Source organism: Lycorma delicatula, chromosome 1 (assembly GCF_047948215.1).
Source record: "Lycorma delicatula isolate Av1 chromosome 1, ASM4794821v1, whole genome shotgun sequence".
NCBI lineage: Eukaryota > Metazoa > Arthropoda > Insecta > Hemiptera > Fulgoridae > Lycorma > Lycorma delicatula.
Genome location: NC_134455.1, coordinates 239,201,258 through 239,221,726, shown reverse-complemented (window position 1 = coordinate 239,221,726; position 20,469 = coordinate 239,201,258). Strand labels below are relative to the sequence as shown.

General features: G+C 30.9%; 1 protein-coding gene across 2 annotated transcripts in view; it reads left to right on the top strand.

Annotated features, from left to right (window-relative positions):
* nord (neuron derived neurotrophic factor nord) overlaps positions 1 to 20,469 on the top strand; it is a 157,796-nt gene that overhangs the window by 55,162 nt on the left and 82,165 nt on the right. For both annotated transcript variants that reach the window (XM_075374707.1, XM_075374700.1), the window contains exon 2: positions 2,592 to 2,857. In XM_075374707.1, the coding sequence (XP_075230822.1) occupies positions 2,592 to 2,857 (266 nt within the window). The remainder of the gene's footprint in view (positions 1 to 2,591; positions 2,858 to 20,469) is intronic.

Here is a 20,469-nt window from a genome sequence, read left to right as displayed (position 1 = left end):
AAGAAAAAAGTAGAAAAGAAAAAGAACATTGATTTCACTTTGTAATTACTAAATATCCTCCCCCCCCCCCCCGATATTGTAAGGATGAATTACGATGAAATTAATTTCTTTACAAACAATATAAAAAAATTCTTCAGCTAGCGTTCAATTTTGTAGTATTTCTTATTGAGACTTAAAAATAATTTCAGGAAGTACATAAAATTATTTGCAGAATTTCCTATAAAATTTACGGATTAAAAATGAGCTTACAAGTTGTTACATGTCGAATTTCGTGCACCTGACCTGTAGCTAAAGTATTAACTGGAAATAATCATATAAAACTTTTCGATGACTAACAAAATAGTTAGGACTAATTGTGGACTTGTTCACATTTTTGTGATACTTTGTTATCACAAAAATTTGTAAACGTTTTTTTCCTTTCTTTAAATTTTTCCCCCTGTGTACAACTGAATTCTATTAATTAATATAGGATCAAAACATTATCCCTTTCTCGATTTCCCTCCACCTAAAACCTACAGTTGTTATCCTGGTTTTACATATATATACTTTCCTCTTTTTTTTACATTTTCCTAATGAATTATGAATTCATTTACTCAGTTAGTTAATTAAATTTAATTAATAAGTGTACAGTGGATACCGGTATTCTTTGGTGTTGGGGTTCAATTAAACAAACACCTCAGGATTGGTTAGCCTAAGTCTATACAAGACTACATCTCATTTACATATCATCCTGATCTCATTCGGACGTGGGGAGTTGCTTATTGTTTACTAGTTGAACAGATTGCAACGTACACATTAGGAGTAGAAAATAAATAATTAATAGGAATACCAAATTCGACCTACTTGAACAGTGATAATTTTTTAATAATATAAATATACAAACACAATACTTTGAAAATAACTAACTATTAAAGAATATTTTATTAGTTTATTTATAAACTTAAAAGTAACTACGAATGAGGAAAAATGTCAGAAATAATGAGTGATTATTATATTAAGAACAAATCTGAATATTTTTGTCTGATTTACAACACATTAACATTATCAAAATCGTAACCCTGCAAATCTTAAGTAGCTTTTTTTATTCTCACTTAATGTTATATTTCCTTTTTGCAAATTTCCTCCTTACGTACAAAAATTATTTGGATAAATTCAGAGTTTTTAACACAATACGTGTTTCTATTGCAACAGTCAGATCTGCGTCTCCAATTTTCAACCTTAATGTTAGGGACTAGAAAAACCTTAAAATCTAGTGTGAAATTTGAAGGAGAGTCTTAAAAATTAAAGTAACTGACAAAACCCAATAAATTTAAGTTAATTTAGCATTAACCTTCAGCTAATAATAAAATTTCAAACGCCCGTGTCTTACTATTAAATTACAAAAACATTATTAGTACAGCTATCAATCGAATTTTTTGTTTGGCAGATAACTAACTATAAATAAATTGAATTATTTGTAAACAAAGAAATATAAGGTTTGCTTGTAAATCAGCTTTTTGTTTTGCATACGGGTACATGTAGGTATTGCATATGTAAATTAGCTACTTTTCTCAGTCTTTGTTATCTGGACTTTAACGATTCTTAAATAACGTTGATGTGAGCACAGTTCCTTTTTCTGAGTATAATGATAAATAATGTCCGAGATAAGCTAGTTCCTGCCTCGAACAAAGACAGGTACTCACTTGAAAAAAGGCAATCATTTTATTTATATCTTTCCCAGGTACGCTAGACATGGGTTCTTATTATTCTTCATAACATCATTTTTGGCAGTTACTGTCATTCCATAACAGGCCATCTAAAACAGTTAGATAATGGATAGGATAATGAATCTCAATCGAAGACAAATTTGATAGCACATTACATCTTACTCAGGATTTCAATATTATTTCTCTGTAGTAATTACATTTGTAATTCTTACATTTTATTTTACGGTATATGTTTTTATTGTTTACTCATAAATATAATAGTATATATATAATGTAATAATATGTACAGAGTGTTAAAAGTGACGCAACCTTATAGGAAAATGAGTAAGTTACAATAGTTGTTGAAAGTAGCCTCCACTATGCGATTCACATAATTGAGTAACACGGCAACATGCTCTTAAACACATGTTGTAACTTTTGTTGAAAAATTACAGCGACACATCGTTCAATTTCCATCTGCAATTTGGAAATGGTGTGAGGATGAGTTTTGTAATCATCATTCTTAAGGTATGCCCACAAGAAAAAGTCAGTATTAAATCAGGAGACCGAGAAGGCTTCAACCCCTTCGAAATCACTTGTCCATGAAAACACTGATCCAAGAAAATCATATTGTTGGTTGTATGAGCAGTAGCATTGTTCTGTTGAATGGTGCTCTAACCGGTCTGGGGTTATAATGTTTTCAAATTATTACATCATCTGTATGTAGCGCTTACTGTTCACAGTGTCATGTAAAAATGTCATGAAGATTCGCCTACTTGAAATTGCACACCAAACACCCACTTTTTGTCCGTGCAGCTGATGTGAGTTTTCCGTACACCAATATTAATGCTTTAATAATTAAAATACAGACCAAAATAAATTTATGAGTAATGTTTGTGCTTTCAGATGATGCAATTGGTATGGTTACCCATGATACTGGGTGTAGTGATGGGGACGAATGAAGACCTTGTTTCAGAGCTGCCAACTGAATTTCATGCTGACCCATCATTGCTATGGAGGAAAGTATCGGAGTTATCATCTTTGCCAAGAGTAAGAACTAAAGGTTCCCGATATCGATTCAGTATTCACAAGGAAAAAACTTTTAACGATACAAATGTCATTCCGGAAGATCATCAAGTTTCAACTTTTCTTCAACAAGGAAAACCCAGACTGTAAGTAAATGTTTTTAAAAATAATAATAATAACGTAAACATTGGACGTCGAATATTTATCACTGGAAGATAATTTTCCTTCTAGGAAATCACCCGGTGACTTAATCCCTAACATCAGTGTTTTCTTTGTACAGTAATCAAATGTACGCTAATTAAGGTCATTTCTAAATTATGTTTAGTTTTTTCTAAAAAACAAAAGAATTATAAACATAATTTCAATGTTAGCTTTTGTAATTCTTCCTAATTATATTTCAGTCTAACAAAACATACAGATTTCGAATTTATGTCAATGAGTAAACGGTGAATTTCGAACCCGTGTTTACGAGCATTTAGCCCTAATCATCTCTGTTTTAATAAGAATAAACGCCACACGAAGCGGCCAAAAAATTCAAAACATATTTTTGGTTTTTATGTATTTAAATAATAATAAAAAAAACCTTTCGGCACACCGGAAGGAAGAGGTAGATTTCACCGGAGCTAAGTAAGGGATAAAAAATATTTCCACCTAAAAGTTAAGAAAAACTTCAATTGTACTCAATATGACAATGGTTGCATGTAAAATGAGTTTCACATGTATAGCATACAAGCCTCATTTTCTTTCAATTCAAGCAACATTTTGATCATCCCTTGGCGTAAGGGTAAGTCATACCAAAAATTGTTTCAAACAAAAGTTTTAGTTAATGTTTAGGGGACTAAAGATCACTTTAAACCGATTCGATACTGTCTTTTAAGGGAGGTATGATTTTTTTCTTCTTCGAAAACCTATTTTTTCCACCCCGTGGGCCAATGGTTGGTGATATAAAAAAACTTTACTTATATAAGTTTTAGGCCCTTATCCAAAGAATAGTAGAAAGTTAAAACGAATGCGATATTTTACTTAATAAGAAAGTTATAGAAATATTTTGCTTTTTGACAAAAGCCCCCATTTCCATCTCCGTTGTCCGATTTTGCCCATTAACGAACTCTCGACCGAGATTTTGGGTAGTTATGTATCAATTTGAAACTGATTGGCGCAAAATGACGGCAGTTAAAGTGATCACAAGAAAGTGAAATATATAAATGTATATATAAACTTTTGAACTGACGGTGTTTTTGGAGTCTGGGGGATGTGAAACGCGACGATATGTCGAAATTTTCCGGAAGAATCATGGTACCCAATACAATAGGTAGCTTTCTTATGGAATACACCTAAAATGATCCAAAAGCTTCTGAAAATAAGCGTTTGCAATTGTTCCACAACAATACAGTACCTATTTCTTATCAACTTCTCACCGACTAATTGGTTTCAAAAGAAACATAACGTTTCTTTTATAAAATAATATCTCGCTTTTATTTGCAGATAAGTTAGACAGGTAAGTACTTAGAATTCATTAAAATACACGTACAAGATAGTATATTTCTATTTCGTAGAATAGGCTTAGTAATTTAGATCATTTTTAACAATTCACAGACAAAATAAAACAATACAAAATTCAGGAATAACTAGGAATAGTATTTTACAAATCGTTTTAATTAATATTTGTATTTAGCTTCCAAGAATAAATTTTCAGCTTAGCTCGATAAACTATATAATGTCCTAAATATTAAAAGAAAATTGTTACTACTACACGTATTGATGAACGCATGTAATACTGTCATATATATATATATATATATACATTTAAATGATATTTTTAATTTTTATCCACAAAAAGAAACTCATAGAAAATTGTTTTTATTTTAAAGCAGAATTTTTTTTCATATTTATATTAGCAGATAAAAAAGCATTATGTAGAAGTAGTTTATATATTAATATTTCGAACTGAGGACGGTCACATTACTTATCTAAGGCAAAGAAATAAGTCAACAAATAACTGCGAATTAAAACTTGAGTTCGAATTTATGAGTGTTGCTACTTAAATCGACATTTTTCTTCAACTTAACTCTTTTATTATTTTATTCGACAAAGAATTTTTTTTTTTACAAAATTAGTTTTAATCAGTAGAATTCTAAATTGATGAATATGTTTCCATTATGTTATTATTTTAACACCTACCTATATAAGAAAAAACCATTAGTTAAGACTATCATTATCTGTGAATAAAATTAATGGTTAGTCTATTAAGTGTATTTTTGTAATATGGCAATTGAATAAAATTTCGTTAACATTTTGATAAAATAATTTTATTCGTATTTACTTTTTAAGATTATGCGCCGGCTAAAAGATTTTTAAATATTCAGTGAAAAAATAAAAGAGAACGCCAGATCTGTTGAACTATTTCACTTGTATACCAGAATAATATTTTTTAATAAAAAGAAGTTAATTTATTTTTTCGTAATATGCTTTTACGTCAGTTAGTTTCAAAAAGAACTTACTGATCTACGGTAATAGCATTATAATTCGCTTTTTTGATTTCGTGATTGAATTGGAATTTGATGTTGCTATATTTGTTTTAAGGAATTTTTCACCTGTACTGAGTATTTATAAAATAATATATATATATATATATATATATATATATATATCCTCCTCTATGAATAATGAGACCTTGCCGTTGGTTAGGGGGCTTGAATGCTCAGGGATACAGAGTAGCTGGACCGAAGGTCCAACCATATCGGAGAGGTATCTGTTGAGAGCCAGACTAAGGAATGATTCCTGAAAGAGGGCAGCAGCTCTTTCAGTAGTTGTTAGGGGCGTGAGTCAGAATGACTTAAACGGCCATTTCAACATCAATCAGTCCTCTGAGTTCTGCGCAGCTGAAAGCAATGGAAAACTACAACTGCTTTTTTACCAAGAAAATGTGGCTCTCTGCATTTTCATATAGCAATGATGGAGGCGCCTTCCTTGGTAAAATATTCCGGAGGTAAACTAGTCCCCCGTTCGGATCTCCGGGTGGGGACTACTAACGAAGGTATCGCCAGAAAATTAAAAAATAACATTCTACGAGTCGGAGCGTGGAATGTTTGAAGTTTAAAAAAGGTTGGTAGGCTAGAAAATTTAAAAATGGAAATGGATAGGATAAATGTGGATGTAGTAGGAATTAGTGAGGTTCGGTGGGAAGAGGAAGGCGACTTTTGGTCAGGTGATTTTAGAATAATTAACTCAGCTTCAAATAATGGGCAGGCAGGAGTAGGTTTCATAATGAACAAGAAGATAGGGAAGAGAGTAGAGTATTTCAAAACGCATAGCTATAGAATCATTGTAATAAGGATAAAATCAAAACCTAAACCGACAACGATTGTTAACGTCTATATGCCTACAAGCGCCCATGATGATGATGATGAGGTAGAGTGGGTATACGAAGAGATTGATGAAGCAATTAAACACGTAAAAGGAGATGAAAATTTAATAATAGTTGGAGATTGGAATGCAAGCATTGGAAAAGGCAAGGAAGGAAATATAGTGGGTGAATACGGGCTGGGCAAAAGAAATGAAAGATGAGACCGACTTATAGAGTTTTGCACGAAGTATAATTTAGTAATTGCCAACACCCAATTTAAAAGTCATAATAGAAGAATATACACTTGGAAAAAGCCAGGTGATACTGCAAGGTATCAGATAAATTATATCATGGTTAAGCAAAGATTTAGAAATCAACTTGTTGACTGCAAAACTTACCCTGGAGCAGACATTGATAGCGACCATAATTTGGTGATAATGAAATGTAGATTGGGGTTTAAAAACCTGAAGAAAAGGTGTCAGATGAATCGGTGGAATTTAGAGAAGCTTGAGGAAGAGGAGGTAAAGAAGATTTTTGAGGAGGACATCGCAAGAGGTCTGAGTAAAAAAGATAAGGTAGAAAATGTAGAAGAAGAATGGGAGAATGCTAAAAAGGAAATTCTTAAATCAGCAGAAGCAAACTTAGGCGGAATAAAGAGAACTGGTAGAAAACCTTGGGTTTCAGACGATATATTGCAGCTGATGGATGAACCTAGAAAATATAAGAATGCTAGTGATGAAGAAAGTAAAAGGAACTATCGGCAATTAAGAAATGCTATAAACAGGAAGTGCAAACTGGCGAAAGAAGAGTGGATTAAAAAAAAGTGTTCAGAAGTGGAAAGAGAAATGAACATTGGTAAAATAGACGGAGCATACAGGAAAGTTAAGGAAAATTTTGGGGTACATAAATTAAAATCTAATAATGTGTTAAACAAAGATGGTACACCAATATATAATACGAAAGGTAAAGTCGGTAGATGGGTGAAATATATTGAAGAGTTATACGGAGGAAATGAATTAGAAAATGGTGTTATAGAGGAAGAAGAGGAAGTTGAGGAGAATGAAATGGGAGAAACAATACTGAGATCTGAATTTAAGAGAGTATTAAACGATTTAAATGGCAGAAAGGCTCCTGGAATAGGCGGAATACCTGTAGAATTACTGCGCAGTGTAGGTGAGGAAGCGATTGATAGATTATACAAACTGGTGTGTAATATTTATGAAAAAGGGGAATTTCCGTCAGATTTCAAAAAAAGTGTTATAGTAATGATACCAAAGAAAGCAGGGGCAGATAAATGTGAAGAATACAGAACAATTAGTTTAACTAGTCATGCATCAAAAATCTTAACAAGAATTCTATACAGAAGAATTGAGAGGATTGTGGAAGAAGTGTTAGGAGAAGACCAATTTGGTTTCAGGAAAAGTATAGGGACAAGGGAAGCAATTTTAGGCCTCAGATTAATAGTAAAAGGAAGATTAAAGAAAAACAAACCAACATACTTGGCGTTTATAGACCTAGAAAAGGCATTCGATAACGTAGACTGGAATAAAATGTTCAGCATTTTAAAAAAATTAGGGTTCAAATACAGAGATAGAAGAACAATTGCTAACATGTACAGGAACCAAACAGCAACAGTAATAATTGAAGAACATAAGAAAGAAGCCGTAATAAGAAAGGGAGTCCGACAAGGATGTTTCCTATCTCTGTTACTTTTTAATCTTTACATGGAACTAGCAGTTAATGATGTTAAAGAACAATTTAGATTCGCAGTAACAGTACAAGGTGAAAAGATAAAGATGCTACGATTTGCATCGATGATATAGTAATTCTAGCCGAGAATAAAAAGGATTTAGAAGAAACAATGAACGGCATAGAAGTCCTACGCAAGAACTATCGCATGAAAATAAACAAGAAGAAAACAAAAGTAATGAAATGTAGTAGAAATAACAAAGATGGACCAATGAATGTGAAAATAGGAGGAGAAATGATTATGGTGGTAGAAGAATTTTGTTATTTGGGAAGAAGATTACTAAATATGGACGAAGCAGGAGCGATATAAAATGCCGAATAGCACAAGCGAAACGAAACGAGCCTTCAGTAAGAAATATAATTTGTTTACATCAAAAATTATTTAAATGTCAGGAAAAGATTTTTGAAAGTATATGTTTGGAGTGTCGCTTTATATGGAAGTGAAACTTGGACAATCGGAGTATCTTAGAAGAAAAGATTAGAAGCTTTTGAAATGTGGTGCTATAGGAGAATGTTAAAAATCAGATGGGTGGATAAAGTGACAAATGAAGAGGTATTGCGACAAATAGATGAAGAAAGAAGCATTTGGAAAAATATAGTTAAAAGAAGAGACAGACTTATATTATAGGCCACATACTAAGGCATCCTGGAATAGTCGCTTTAATATTGGAAGGACAGGTAGAAGGAAAAAATTGTGTAGGCGGGCCACGTTTGGAATATATAAAACAAATTGTTAGGGATGTAGGATTTAGAGGGTATACTGAAATGAAACGACTAGCACTAGATAGGGAATCTTGGAGAGCTGCATCAAACCAGTCAAATGACTGAAGACAAAAAAAAAACAAATACAAAAAATAAAAAATAAATAAAGTGAGTACGCGCGCTTTTTACATGTTAAATATCTCTTGATTATAATTGGAAGGAGGAAAAAAATTAGAGCCTTCACACTAAAAATTACAAAAAAAAGCTAAAATTCAAAACCAGTCTCTTAAAACGGGTGATTATTTAATATTTACACTAACAAATAAACTTAAAGATATAATATTTACCTTAAAATAATTTTAGTCGTTTTAAAAAGTCACACTTATCTAAACGAATATATTTAAATATCTTAAATTTTTATTTTTGAAACTACTACTTAATAAGAATGAACAGGCTGCCCGGGATAATAATATCTCTAACAGTTAAAATTTTAACAGCGGTAGTGGCCTTCCAGTCAGTTAACACTAAAATAACATTTGTCACAGTCTCTGGATTCTTACTGCGTTTTATGTGTTCATGGAGTTTTATTTGTTTGTCTGGAGTTTATTAGTATTAGCCAACAACAGTGTGAACACACACTGAAAGAACACCTCTGTTCACGTCAAAACAAACACTGCACTGCAGATTATTGTCGTGCGTGTGTGGTTTCTGACTGTTGTGTGCAAGTATATGTAGTCATCGACATCTGCTTCTGCTTCTAGTTCTGTTCACACATGTTTTATTACCTTGTTTTATTTATACTGCATTTCCGCGCTTTTTTAACTGTACAATTTGCTTTGCTTTAAAAACGTAAACTAGTACGCTGTTAAATGTTTAGGGTAAAAAGTAATTTGTTTAAAAAGCACAAACATTTTCTTCGCTTTCTTAATAAAATTAAACGATAATTTCAAATTTCAGTTTATCAAATAATTTTTATAATAATTTGTGTTATATATACCTATAAAAAACACATCTCATTTCTTTTATTATGAGTAATATATTTTTTAGGGAATTTTAAAGCTTTTTTCAAGCTAACACACTTTGTGTTAGCTTGAAGGTCTGCACCTTGAATGCGTGCAGAATATTCAGACTTGCATACGCCCTGGCTTTTTTTTTACATTATATGTATAGACTAATTTATACAGTACGCAAATTTCTCAAATTAAATGTCACAAGTCCTATCACGATTGCAACCAAGTTTGCGTAAAAATGTATATATCTACATGGGTAATCTACATGGCTAACGGAGTAATTAGTAATTGCATATGTCCACCCATATACATAAGTGAGGTGTTATACATTCACATAAAATAGAATTAGAATGTATTTTATTCGCCATTGATTGTTTATAGATAAAATTTCTGATTATTCAAATTAAAATAGTTTATATTATGTATCTGGGAAGATTCCTTTTTGCTGAATGTGTTACAACCTAGTTCAAAAAGTAATAATGAATCGTTCTTAAAATGAGATTCTTAATTCAATGAAAATTTATTTTTTTCTTTAGAATAATTTTAAAGACTTTTATGTAACAAAAAACATGAATAATTTCATTTTCACATGAAACAGTAAAATATTGCAAAGAAAAGGATAGAAAGGAGAGATCATGTTCTTTTGGTTGTAACATATACATGCTGTTCACCTTCGCTTTCGACAAGAAAAAAAACGTCATTGTCAACAGCTATGTATTCGATTACAAAAGATTTTTAATCGAGTGTATTTTTGGAAGTTTTTAATAGATACGATGCGTTTGTTGTAGACCGACTAAATTACTACATTTTGAAATGAATTGTAATCTCTTTGCTGTTCTAATCCTTCACGTAAAATTTATGAACCGAAAAGTAGTTTTTTTATGATCCTTTCACTTAAAACAGATGTTTACAATATAAATTTTCAAACGCAATATTTTTTTTTTAATCTGTAATTTAGCGACAAAATTTTACTTATAACAAGACTATTAAAATCCATATAACATTAATTGTATTTTTAGATGGACCTGTACTCGGTAATTCAAACAACCAATCCTACTTTTCATAACAACTGATCCGTGACTTGCAAACAACTACCCCAAACCGCGTTTATGATGTTATCATCACAAGATCTATAATAAAGACGATAAAATAAATTGTTTGACATTTATGAACGTGTTATAAAATTTTAACATTTGACATTTTTCCTTATTATGTTTTATCTGTATTACGGATTAGCGGCTATGCATAATTTCTTTTCTGCCTTAACTTACGTATATTTAAAAAGTACATGAAACATGAAAATAAAAAAATACTTGATACCCATATAATGTAAGTTAATTTTTAAAAACGTATTACATCCTTACTCATTTTTAATTTATTATCATATAAATTTCAGGAAAGTATCGAGGGTTTTGCATTGAAATGAACGCTTAAGCCAAACGGCTATAAAATGCAGATCTCATTGTTCGTTTTACTTCAGCATCAACCGGAATTAATTTGATGACCGACAGTTCTTAATCCCTTGCATTAAAAAAATTTAATATTTTTCCTAACACGCGTATATTATATCGTCTTTATTTCTTACCCGTGGAGCAAAGAGGAAGGAAGAAATGGAATACTCGGTTATTGCTTTCCGAGGCACGTTCTTCCAGCGTGGACTCACGAATTTGCACTATCGATTTAAAAAATAAAAAAAATATTGCTAAACCTGCACTAGTGGAAGATCCGTTTAATCGTTGATAATATCTAATACTACACGGGTTCAACAAACGATTCTGCTAAACTTTATTGCATTCGACCATTCAGCCTAACTGAAACAGTCCCGTTTATCTCGTATTGTTACAGCCCCTATCAGCTATATACAGATACAATGCTACATCTCAAACTATACATGTGTTCATGTCATAAATGCGGCAAACCATTTAATTCTTAACAAATTAGTACGCATTTAATTCTTAACAAATTATTAAACTAAATTACATTGAGTAAATCAGGTCGGGTTAATTGTACTGCTGTATCTATACTCTCATCACTTTGTGCTTATTCTTATACGGTGAATTATTTATATAAGATTTTCTTCTAAATAATTATACCAGAGTTTTAAATATGACGATCGGATTTACATACCCGTTAAAATATAAGGTTATCAATTTTACCTGAAAATATTTAAAATTGTTGCAATTATGACTGAAAATAACTTCTAAATAGAGGAAAAAATTTATGTTATTTAGGGATTATCTACCGATTAAATTTAACATAAATCTAACATAAAACTGCAGTAAAATATACAATGCTATTAAAATCTGGAAACGGATTAAAATCACAGAATTAAATGCGACAAGACGATTTAAATAGAATCCAGAAGTTACAGCTCCAAAATATTATTCAACAATAAATAGTAAGTTTGAAATTTCCTTCCGTGCACTGCTGTGTAGATCAATAATTATTTATTTGAAGTAGAACAAGAAAAGCGTTAATTCCAAGATTTAAAAAAATTTTTAAATCTCTTAATTATGTAATAAAATCAAAAGTGAAGACTGTCATAAAACAAAGTATAAACATACAACAAAGAGATTTATGTTGTTTGAAAGCAACAGCCGGGTTTATTATTTAAACTTCCAATACTATTTCATAAAAATAATATCAATTGCTTGTCAGCTATAAATATGTAATTTACTTTTATGATAATTTTGTTAATTATTGATAATGTACAGGTACACGGTTGCTAAATTATGGAATAAAATGTTGAATAAATTTAGTAATTTTTGATTATACAATTTTTGGTTTGTTTTGCCACAATATCTGTTATAATTATGTTATTGAATGCGATCTCAAGGTAAAACTCAATAAAAGGTTTCCTACATCACGTTTCCCTAATATTTCGTGGGCGATTTTTTCATTTTTCCAATTTTCGTTGCTGGTATCCGAAAAACTGAATAAAATGTTCCTCCATTGTTTTTATCATCAAAATTTATGTGAAAATGATCCTCTTCTATTAAAAAAACTTAAAAACTAGTATACATCGTATTCATGATCACCGACAGAAATTTCAAACTTACCGTAAAGTAGTTTTTTTAAGGCTGGCAGATAACCATCCTGTTTATTTCTTCACGTTACATTCAGTCTTGTAATATGAAACAGCTTCCAGTGTTCTTCAAGACCCTAAATATTTGTTAATAATGAAAACACCGCTGATTATTCTTGACCTTAAAAAGGTTTTTGTTGATTTTTTCACCTTTTCTGCCCGAGAATTAAATTATACGAGCTGTATTTCCTAATTATTTTGAAATACCGCTTACATTAATATTTCGTCCCATTTATGGATATAATGGAGTTATTCATTTTCTTTTTCCTCTCATCTTATATTGATATCTTGCTATCATTGCTATCTTATATTGATGGTAATTGCCTTGCGTTATTTGTTGCCCGAATACATTTCTGGGATACCAGACCATACTATAACATCAATTTTTAGACTAAGTTTCTATTCAAAACTTTTCGATCAACTGAAACACCCGAATTATACCATTCCAAGGTTAGTTGTTCTGTAATAACACGTTTCTATATACTTACATACATTTCACATTTAATTGTGTTAAAGATAAAGTTTTCTATTACACATTAATAAGTTTTACTTTTCTTAATTTTCACAATTTTTTTAAAAGTAAGATTTTTCTACAAGTAAGCAAAATCAGTGGAAAAAAAATTTATTAGAAAATACTTCCTGTAATCTAACCGTAAACTGATGCTGAGCACAGCATCAGCTTAATAATCACGCCACATATTAATCAGTGCAGCTACTCTCAATTGTTTTGTATGATCAGTTTTTAAAAATAAATTGATGTGATGCGAATTAGAATTTTTCAGTACTCGATATAAAAATAAAAACAAAATATTATTCAGTTAATTATACCACACACCATCTACTATAATTATTTTATAGTAGTACGGTATTTTGTTTACCTATGATCTCACTGTGATGCACACCCCACTTCCAACTCGCTGCATTTTCATAAGGACTCGAAACCACCAGAGAAGATATTTTTTTTACTGTCATCTACTAAGGCTTTAAAGAACTTCACCTAAGAGATAAAAATGAGGATGAAAATTTTCCTCAGCAATTCTGCCCCTGAAAAACAATTTTAGGAAGACATCAAACATTTATTTTGCGAAATTATCAAAAATGATAATAAACTATCTTAACATAAAATGACACCAGATCAAAAAAGCGTTCATTCATTTATTTTTTTTAATACCTAGATAATTAAGGTAAGCATTTATACTCCAGATAATATATAGTAATAATATTCGAAACTAGGCTGAATATTATTCCTATGAGTCCGTGATTCAGACACAGTTCATCCTACGTTATTATTTTTTTCCCAATCATTTATTCATTAAATTTGTTAGTATAACAGCTAAAATCAATCCTTAAACTTCAGCAATTATTTTTCGAACGAGTCAGAAAAATATGAGTAAAAAATTCCTTTTTGATCTAAAGAAGGGGTTGTATGTTTTTAATTCGGCATTAAAATTAAAGATTGCGTTCTCGTTTATATTTATATTTACACTTTTATTCTTGTTATTTAATATTCTATGCAGTGGAATTATTAAAAAAAGCAATTAGTGTGCAAGTCTAAAATATGAATGACAATATGTTTGACAAGATTTTTAAATTAATAATCAATATTATACTTACATTTTAATTGAAAAATAGATAGATATTTTATAGTAAAAACAATTATATCCATTGCGTTGGACAGCTACTAGTATAAGGCAGAGAGGAACAGTAACAATCTATCATAAAAGACAGAATCATTATTATTGCTGGGTAACTTTAACGTAGTTTACTATTAGGCAATTCTGCCCCTGAAAAACAATTTTAGGAAGACATCAAACATTTATTTTGCGAAATTATCAAAAATGATAATAAACTATCTTAACATAAAATGTCAATAGTCGTATTGCGAATTTCCATTGCAATTAGATTTTAAAATGTCCTAATTTTAGAGAGTATTAATAGATTCCAAATAACCAAAAAAATCGAAACATCTAAAAAACGTATGACAGTATGTTTTCAGACAATGGAATGATTATGCTACGCAAAGTTAATCAACGAAATATCAAGTATTTTACGTTTTTTTTTTTTTTAAATTAAACAAACAAGATTTGCAATTAAATATTCCTACGGCGTAAATAAGAACCATTCAATCTTTGTAATATCTTTGAAAATCAAATATAGGTCAGCAAACTAATTCGCCTTACAAAATAAAAAAATGTATTTTTAACTTCTACAACTTAAAAAGTAGCGTGAAGTGCGTTTCGAGTAATTTGAAACATACAGAGACAACTGTTTATTTATTTTTTATTTTTTATTATTCAAAATTTCTCGATCTGACTTGCACGAGTAAATTGCAGCTATGTAATATATAAGGTATAAAAAGTTTCTTTATGATTTAATATTAGTTTTGTAATTGAAATTTGGCTTTCAACCTAAAAACTGAAATCCCGTTTTATTTTATTTTTACACTTTCATATTTTTTTTACTGTTTATTCACTCCATAAAAACCCTGATTAACAAACACAAAAAATTTTATATTTTTATGCTATTAAAATTAACACCTGATTTTAGAATTCATAGCAGTTTAATTTTTTTCACACTGGCATCTTGACATGTACTCTACACAAATACTAATCGAGTTACAGTACCATGTATCCTGATAACTACTGCATCTATAGTCAAGTTGCTTAGCTGACATAATTCTTGAGTAATTACTGCTGAACTCTTCCTTTCTTTATTAGTATTTCAAAATTGCTGTAAATAGTCTATCCGTAAACGTAAATCATGGACTCCAAGCACCAGTATTTCTTACACTTTTATACTCTGCATTAGATTCTTAAGTCTGTCAAAAACAAAGAAAGTCTTACAAGTAATAAAATTATATTTTACCTAACGTAAACATCTGTATCACAGAGGTTATCAGACTAAATCCTTATGAATTTAGTCTTTTCAATCCGAATGAAAATGTTGCGCATCGTTAAACTTATGGAATTTAAATAAAGATACTGTTTTTTTTACATGAATTTGGAGATTTTCCTAAAATGTCTATTTTAAAAATCTGATGTGGGAAATTCATGACTTCCTTGTACGCCTATTAAATTACATATACACATTTTTTGCTGTACCTCATTTATACTTATTTAATTTGAAAGTGAGATACGATCCTCCATTTCTTTAATAAAGATGACATTACACAATTGTATTGTGGTGGACACCACGTAGCATCACATTATTTTGTAGTGTCCGTATCAGCATTTTATATTAGTTTATATATTCATTTTGTTTCACGTCGCTCAAGCAGTAATGTGGTGTAAGTGAAAACGTGTCGGATCCGTAACCATCCATACATCGGTTAGAATCTGACTTCATATACGTATATTTTTTTTTTAATTTAAACATATTGACTTATTAATAATTATTAACCTCTGCAAAAGTTTTAAAATTAAAATGAAAAGTATATAAAATTTTATTTCAATAATAACTTCTGATTTTTTTTCAATTAGAAGTTAATAATTATCAATAAATCAATATATTAATTTTTTTTTTTTAAATATATGTATATGAAATCGGTTTCGAACCGATGTGCCTTTTAAGAACCAAATATTTCATTAATTTAAATTTTATTTTATTATATTTCTGGAAGCAATGAAAATAAGTACCACTTATCATGTATCGTTGAAAATCTCTCAACAAGGGCTTATTACTGCAGTTAAGAAAAGGTCCAAAATCCAAATATTTTGGAATTTGGGCTTTTTTGGGCATTTTTGGCCATTTTTGGTCAAGTCGATTGCAATCAAAATGGAAGGTGCACAGATTTTACAACAGTCCTAAATTCAAAATATCAACATTCTACGGTTAATCGTTTTTGAGTTATGCAAAATACATAAGTACGTACAAATGTCACATCAAAACTAGTCAAAATGGATTCAGGTATGGTCAAAATGGATATTTCCGTTGAAATCTGAAAACAGAAATTTTTTGCAATTATAATACTTCCTTTACTACGTACAAGGAAGTAAAAATATTCCAAAATGTCTTATTTTAAATTTTCCTTAAAAAATAAAGAATAACGTTAATTTAAAGTTTAATCAAAAGAAATTCAATATTTGATTCAGCAAAATATCTTGAATACTAACATTTACATCTCGTTTTAAAATTTAATAATACTGAATAAAATCAACTAATTACTTGTTTAATGTGTATTAATGGTCTAATAATTGAATTCAGGCTATTAATAAACCTGACTCGAGTAAAGGTGTAATAGTTGACAAAATACAAGGTCGATTAATATTTGTGGAGTACGATCCAGTATGCCAGTATGCCATGAAAAAACCCTTAAATTGCTATAAAATCTAAAATCTCACATTAATTACAATAGCAAAGAAATAAATAAATTTTTGTGCTCTTTAATGAAGGTTGTTATTGAGGAATACGTTTTCCAACTTTGGGGATTAACTTATTTACGATATAAATCTAAGTAAGACATATTCTGAAATGTTTAATTATTTAACAAATTTTTAATAACCTTCATTCAGTCAAACTCTCGCATTTACACACTCATTTATGCTTTTTTTAATTATTTTAGTAATATCAGTGAATAAAAAATAAAAAGTATGAAAATTTAAAGTTGAAATCATTAAATATATCGTTCTCTAACACTTATATAAATGGTTGTGGAACCTGGATTTCGATAACTTCAAAAAGTATATTTAATGACTGAAAAAATGTTTGCACTCCTTTAATAAACTCTTCTTACAATTTAAGAAACGTTTTTCAAAGATCATTAATTTCTATAATTTCAGAGTTTATAGTAAGCATTTCCGGCTTTCTTATTAGAGGTTCCTGGTTTATTTCCTGGTCCTGAAGGAGTATTCCTGGCCCAGTGAAGGAGTGTTTAAAGCTCCCTCGCAGCAAGCCATGCCACCAGCAATCCCGCAAAAAATCAAATCGCTGTTATTTAGACAGTAATACAACATTACTTTCGAATGATTTTGCTTAAATAAGTTTTCTAAAAAATTTATTTTCTTCCAATAATGAAAGAACCACCATAGAACAGCGCATGGAATGCATGCTAATTTAGCCGACTAAACCTTTCGATTAGACCCTCATTGGAGCTGAAAAGAAGATAAGTTAAAAGAATAAAAAGATAAGGTAAGTTAGAAAAAAAAGATAAAATAAAATTGGAGCCGAAAAAGGTGCATAAGTTTGTACAGGTTCTGATACGATAATTGGAAAACCAGTCGAATAAAAAATTTAGAAAACATAACCGTATCAATATTATGACTTTTAAGAATATATAGTATTTATCCAAATAATACTTCATTTATCTAATGAAATATACATTTCCTTAATTCAGGGATAATTCACAATTTAATTAAAGATAATGAAGACAATCCAAATTACTAACTCCAGAAAAACTGAAGACCTCTTTTCAGTAAATTAACCGGTTAAATTTTGTACTTTTTTGAACAAAAATATGATTCATCACACAAATTTTTTTCTTAAATTTTTTTTTTTAAAATAGTTAACTCTCGGAATCTATTTTTGTAAATCTATTTTTGTAATTTCCGTAAAATATTTTTATTTAGAACCAATTGATTAATATGTCTTTTTTCACAAACAAAGAAATTTTCAACACATTAAATGTCCAGATATCAAAATATGTTCCATTTCAAACATCTATCAAATTTTTAAAGAGTGACATTCTTAAAAATTGTCACTTAAAGGTAAATATTACAGTTTTTACCATTTTTTAGAGTTATTTTATAGTAACACTTCGTGCCGACTTTAAGACTATTGTTAGAATGGATTTGGCTTCCACTCCAGTTCACTGTATTACGTACACTTTGGCAGACGTTCACAAAGATCGCGACGTCTCACGTGCCAAAAATAAATGGAAATAATTTTACACTTGTTAAAAAGGTCTAGGCTAGTATTTGTGCACATCTCCGTTAAAAAAATGTACACCATAAATTATCATGTAGACACTAAAAAGCAACGCTACTGCCAGACTTGTCTCGGTTTAACAGATCGTTGTTAACCCATTCAGCTTTGTGTAATCGGAATCGCTGAAATCCTATTATATAATATACTAGTAAACATATAATCAATATTGATCATTATAATTTTTTTTCAAATATTTTATATTAATAATAAATCCTAAAAATAACAGCAGACGATATAAAACTTTGACTACAGCAAAAAAGAGATGCGTTATTTTTTGAAGAGCAAACCTTGAAAATAAAATAATTGCAGTTAATTTACTGCACAGCAAAAAAATATTTTTTCTTAACATCAGTTAAGTTTTATTAATATATAATTAAATTATAATGATCTATTACGCATTCGCCATTTACACAACTCGGTGAGAAGAAAAAACGGATACCCAAATTTGTTTTCGGTACATCTGTAATGTTTTCCTCTCGAGCATATTGTACCATTAAAATGATATTATGAAACTTAAAGAGTTCCATCATCAGCAGCAAAAGGAAACTGCCACAATAAATTACTTCAGTTAACTTTTGGCGTAAAGGGAATAGCTTTTGATTAAAAAAAATATTTTCTTATAAAAGGGAAAGAACCTGCATTATATTTTCAAATTTCGTATAATACAATTTACTTATAAATATAAAATAATAAATAACATACAAATAACAAAATAAATATAAATAACATAAAAGATATTAAATAGTTATTGATATATTGAATTATTCTTTAGTGATCTTATTTTTGTTTTCGATGAGTTTGAAGAACCCCGTTTACGGGCAAAGTGTCGGACTTTCTAAACAGGTTCCGCAAGATGTTGCTAAGAGTGCGTATGTGTGCCTGCCCCTACCGACTAAACCTCCTATCTCACCGATCCTCCCCCTCCCGGGACCGGTCCAGATATTAAGCATTACTCGGCTGAGTAATACTTAACTCCCGGAGGGCTCAGGGAGTCAGGAGTCCCCGTGTCTCATCACCGACACCCAACCTCACAACCGTGAACGAACACTGGCCCCTCAGAGGGCTGTCCTTCCACTTCCGGTCCTTTCCTTCACCTGTCTCACAGATCTTTTACCAGGTGCTCTGTTCTTGCTCACCCCAACACTTGGTTGACTATTCAATCGTCAGCAGTCGAACTAGTCCGCGCACCACTCAGGCTGGTCAGCTTCCTTGTATTGTTTAATCCTCACAACGTAATCCTCTACTAAGTCCCATTCATTTTTTCGAGTAAGCATATAAGTGATAATATTCTCTGGTTTAGTCCATTCCAGGCCTGAGTCTGCTCTTATCTGCATTCAGAACAGATGAAAAATATGTGCCTAGGCGTATCCTCTTCCCCGCCGTATATGCACCGCGGGAATTGCCTGATCCCAAACCGATAGAGATAGGAACCAAAATCGCCATGCCCGGTCAAAAATTGTGACAGGTGAAAGCCTACTCTCCGTATCCTCTACCGATCCATGGTTCCAACCTGGGGATCATCTTCTTAGTCCATTCAGCTTTGTCTGTGCTTTCCCACTCAGCCTGCCACTCGTGAATAATTAAGTCATTTGCCTCATTCTCAGTCATACCCTCATAAGTCCTAGTCAAACAGTAGGCTCTTAAGTGAACGGGAGGGTCGCCCGCTTAAACCTCAGCGGTCTGCCTAGAGATCGTTCTATACGCTGCAGTAATCTTAATCGTGGCCCTCCTTTGAAGGGCGGACAACCTTCTAATATTCTTTTCTTGTTGAGGACCTCCGACCAGATGGGACCTGGCACGACCAACATGGCGGCTATCAGAATCAGCCTTCTTTTGTCAGGTCTGGACCCCCATCTGGTGCCCATGAGCCAGCCCACCATTCGATCGCCCTTTCCCTTTATTTGTAGCCTCTTCAATATGATTATTAAAAAGACGTGACCCCGC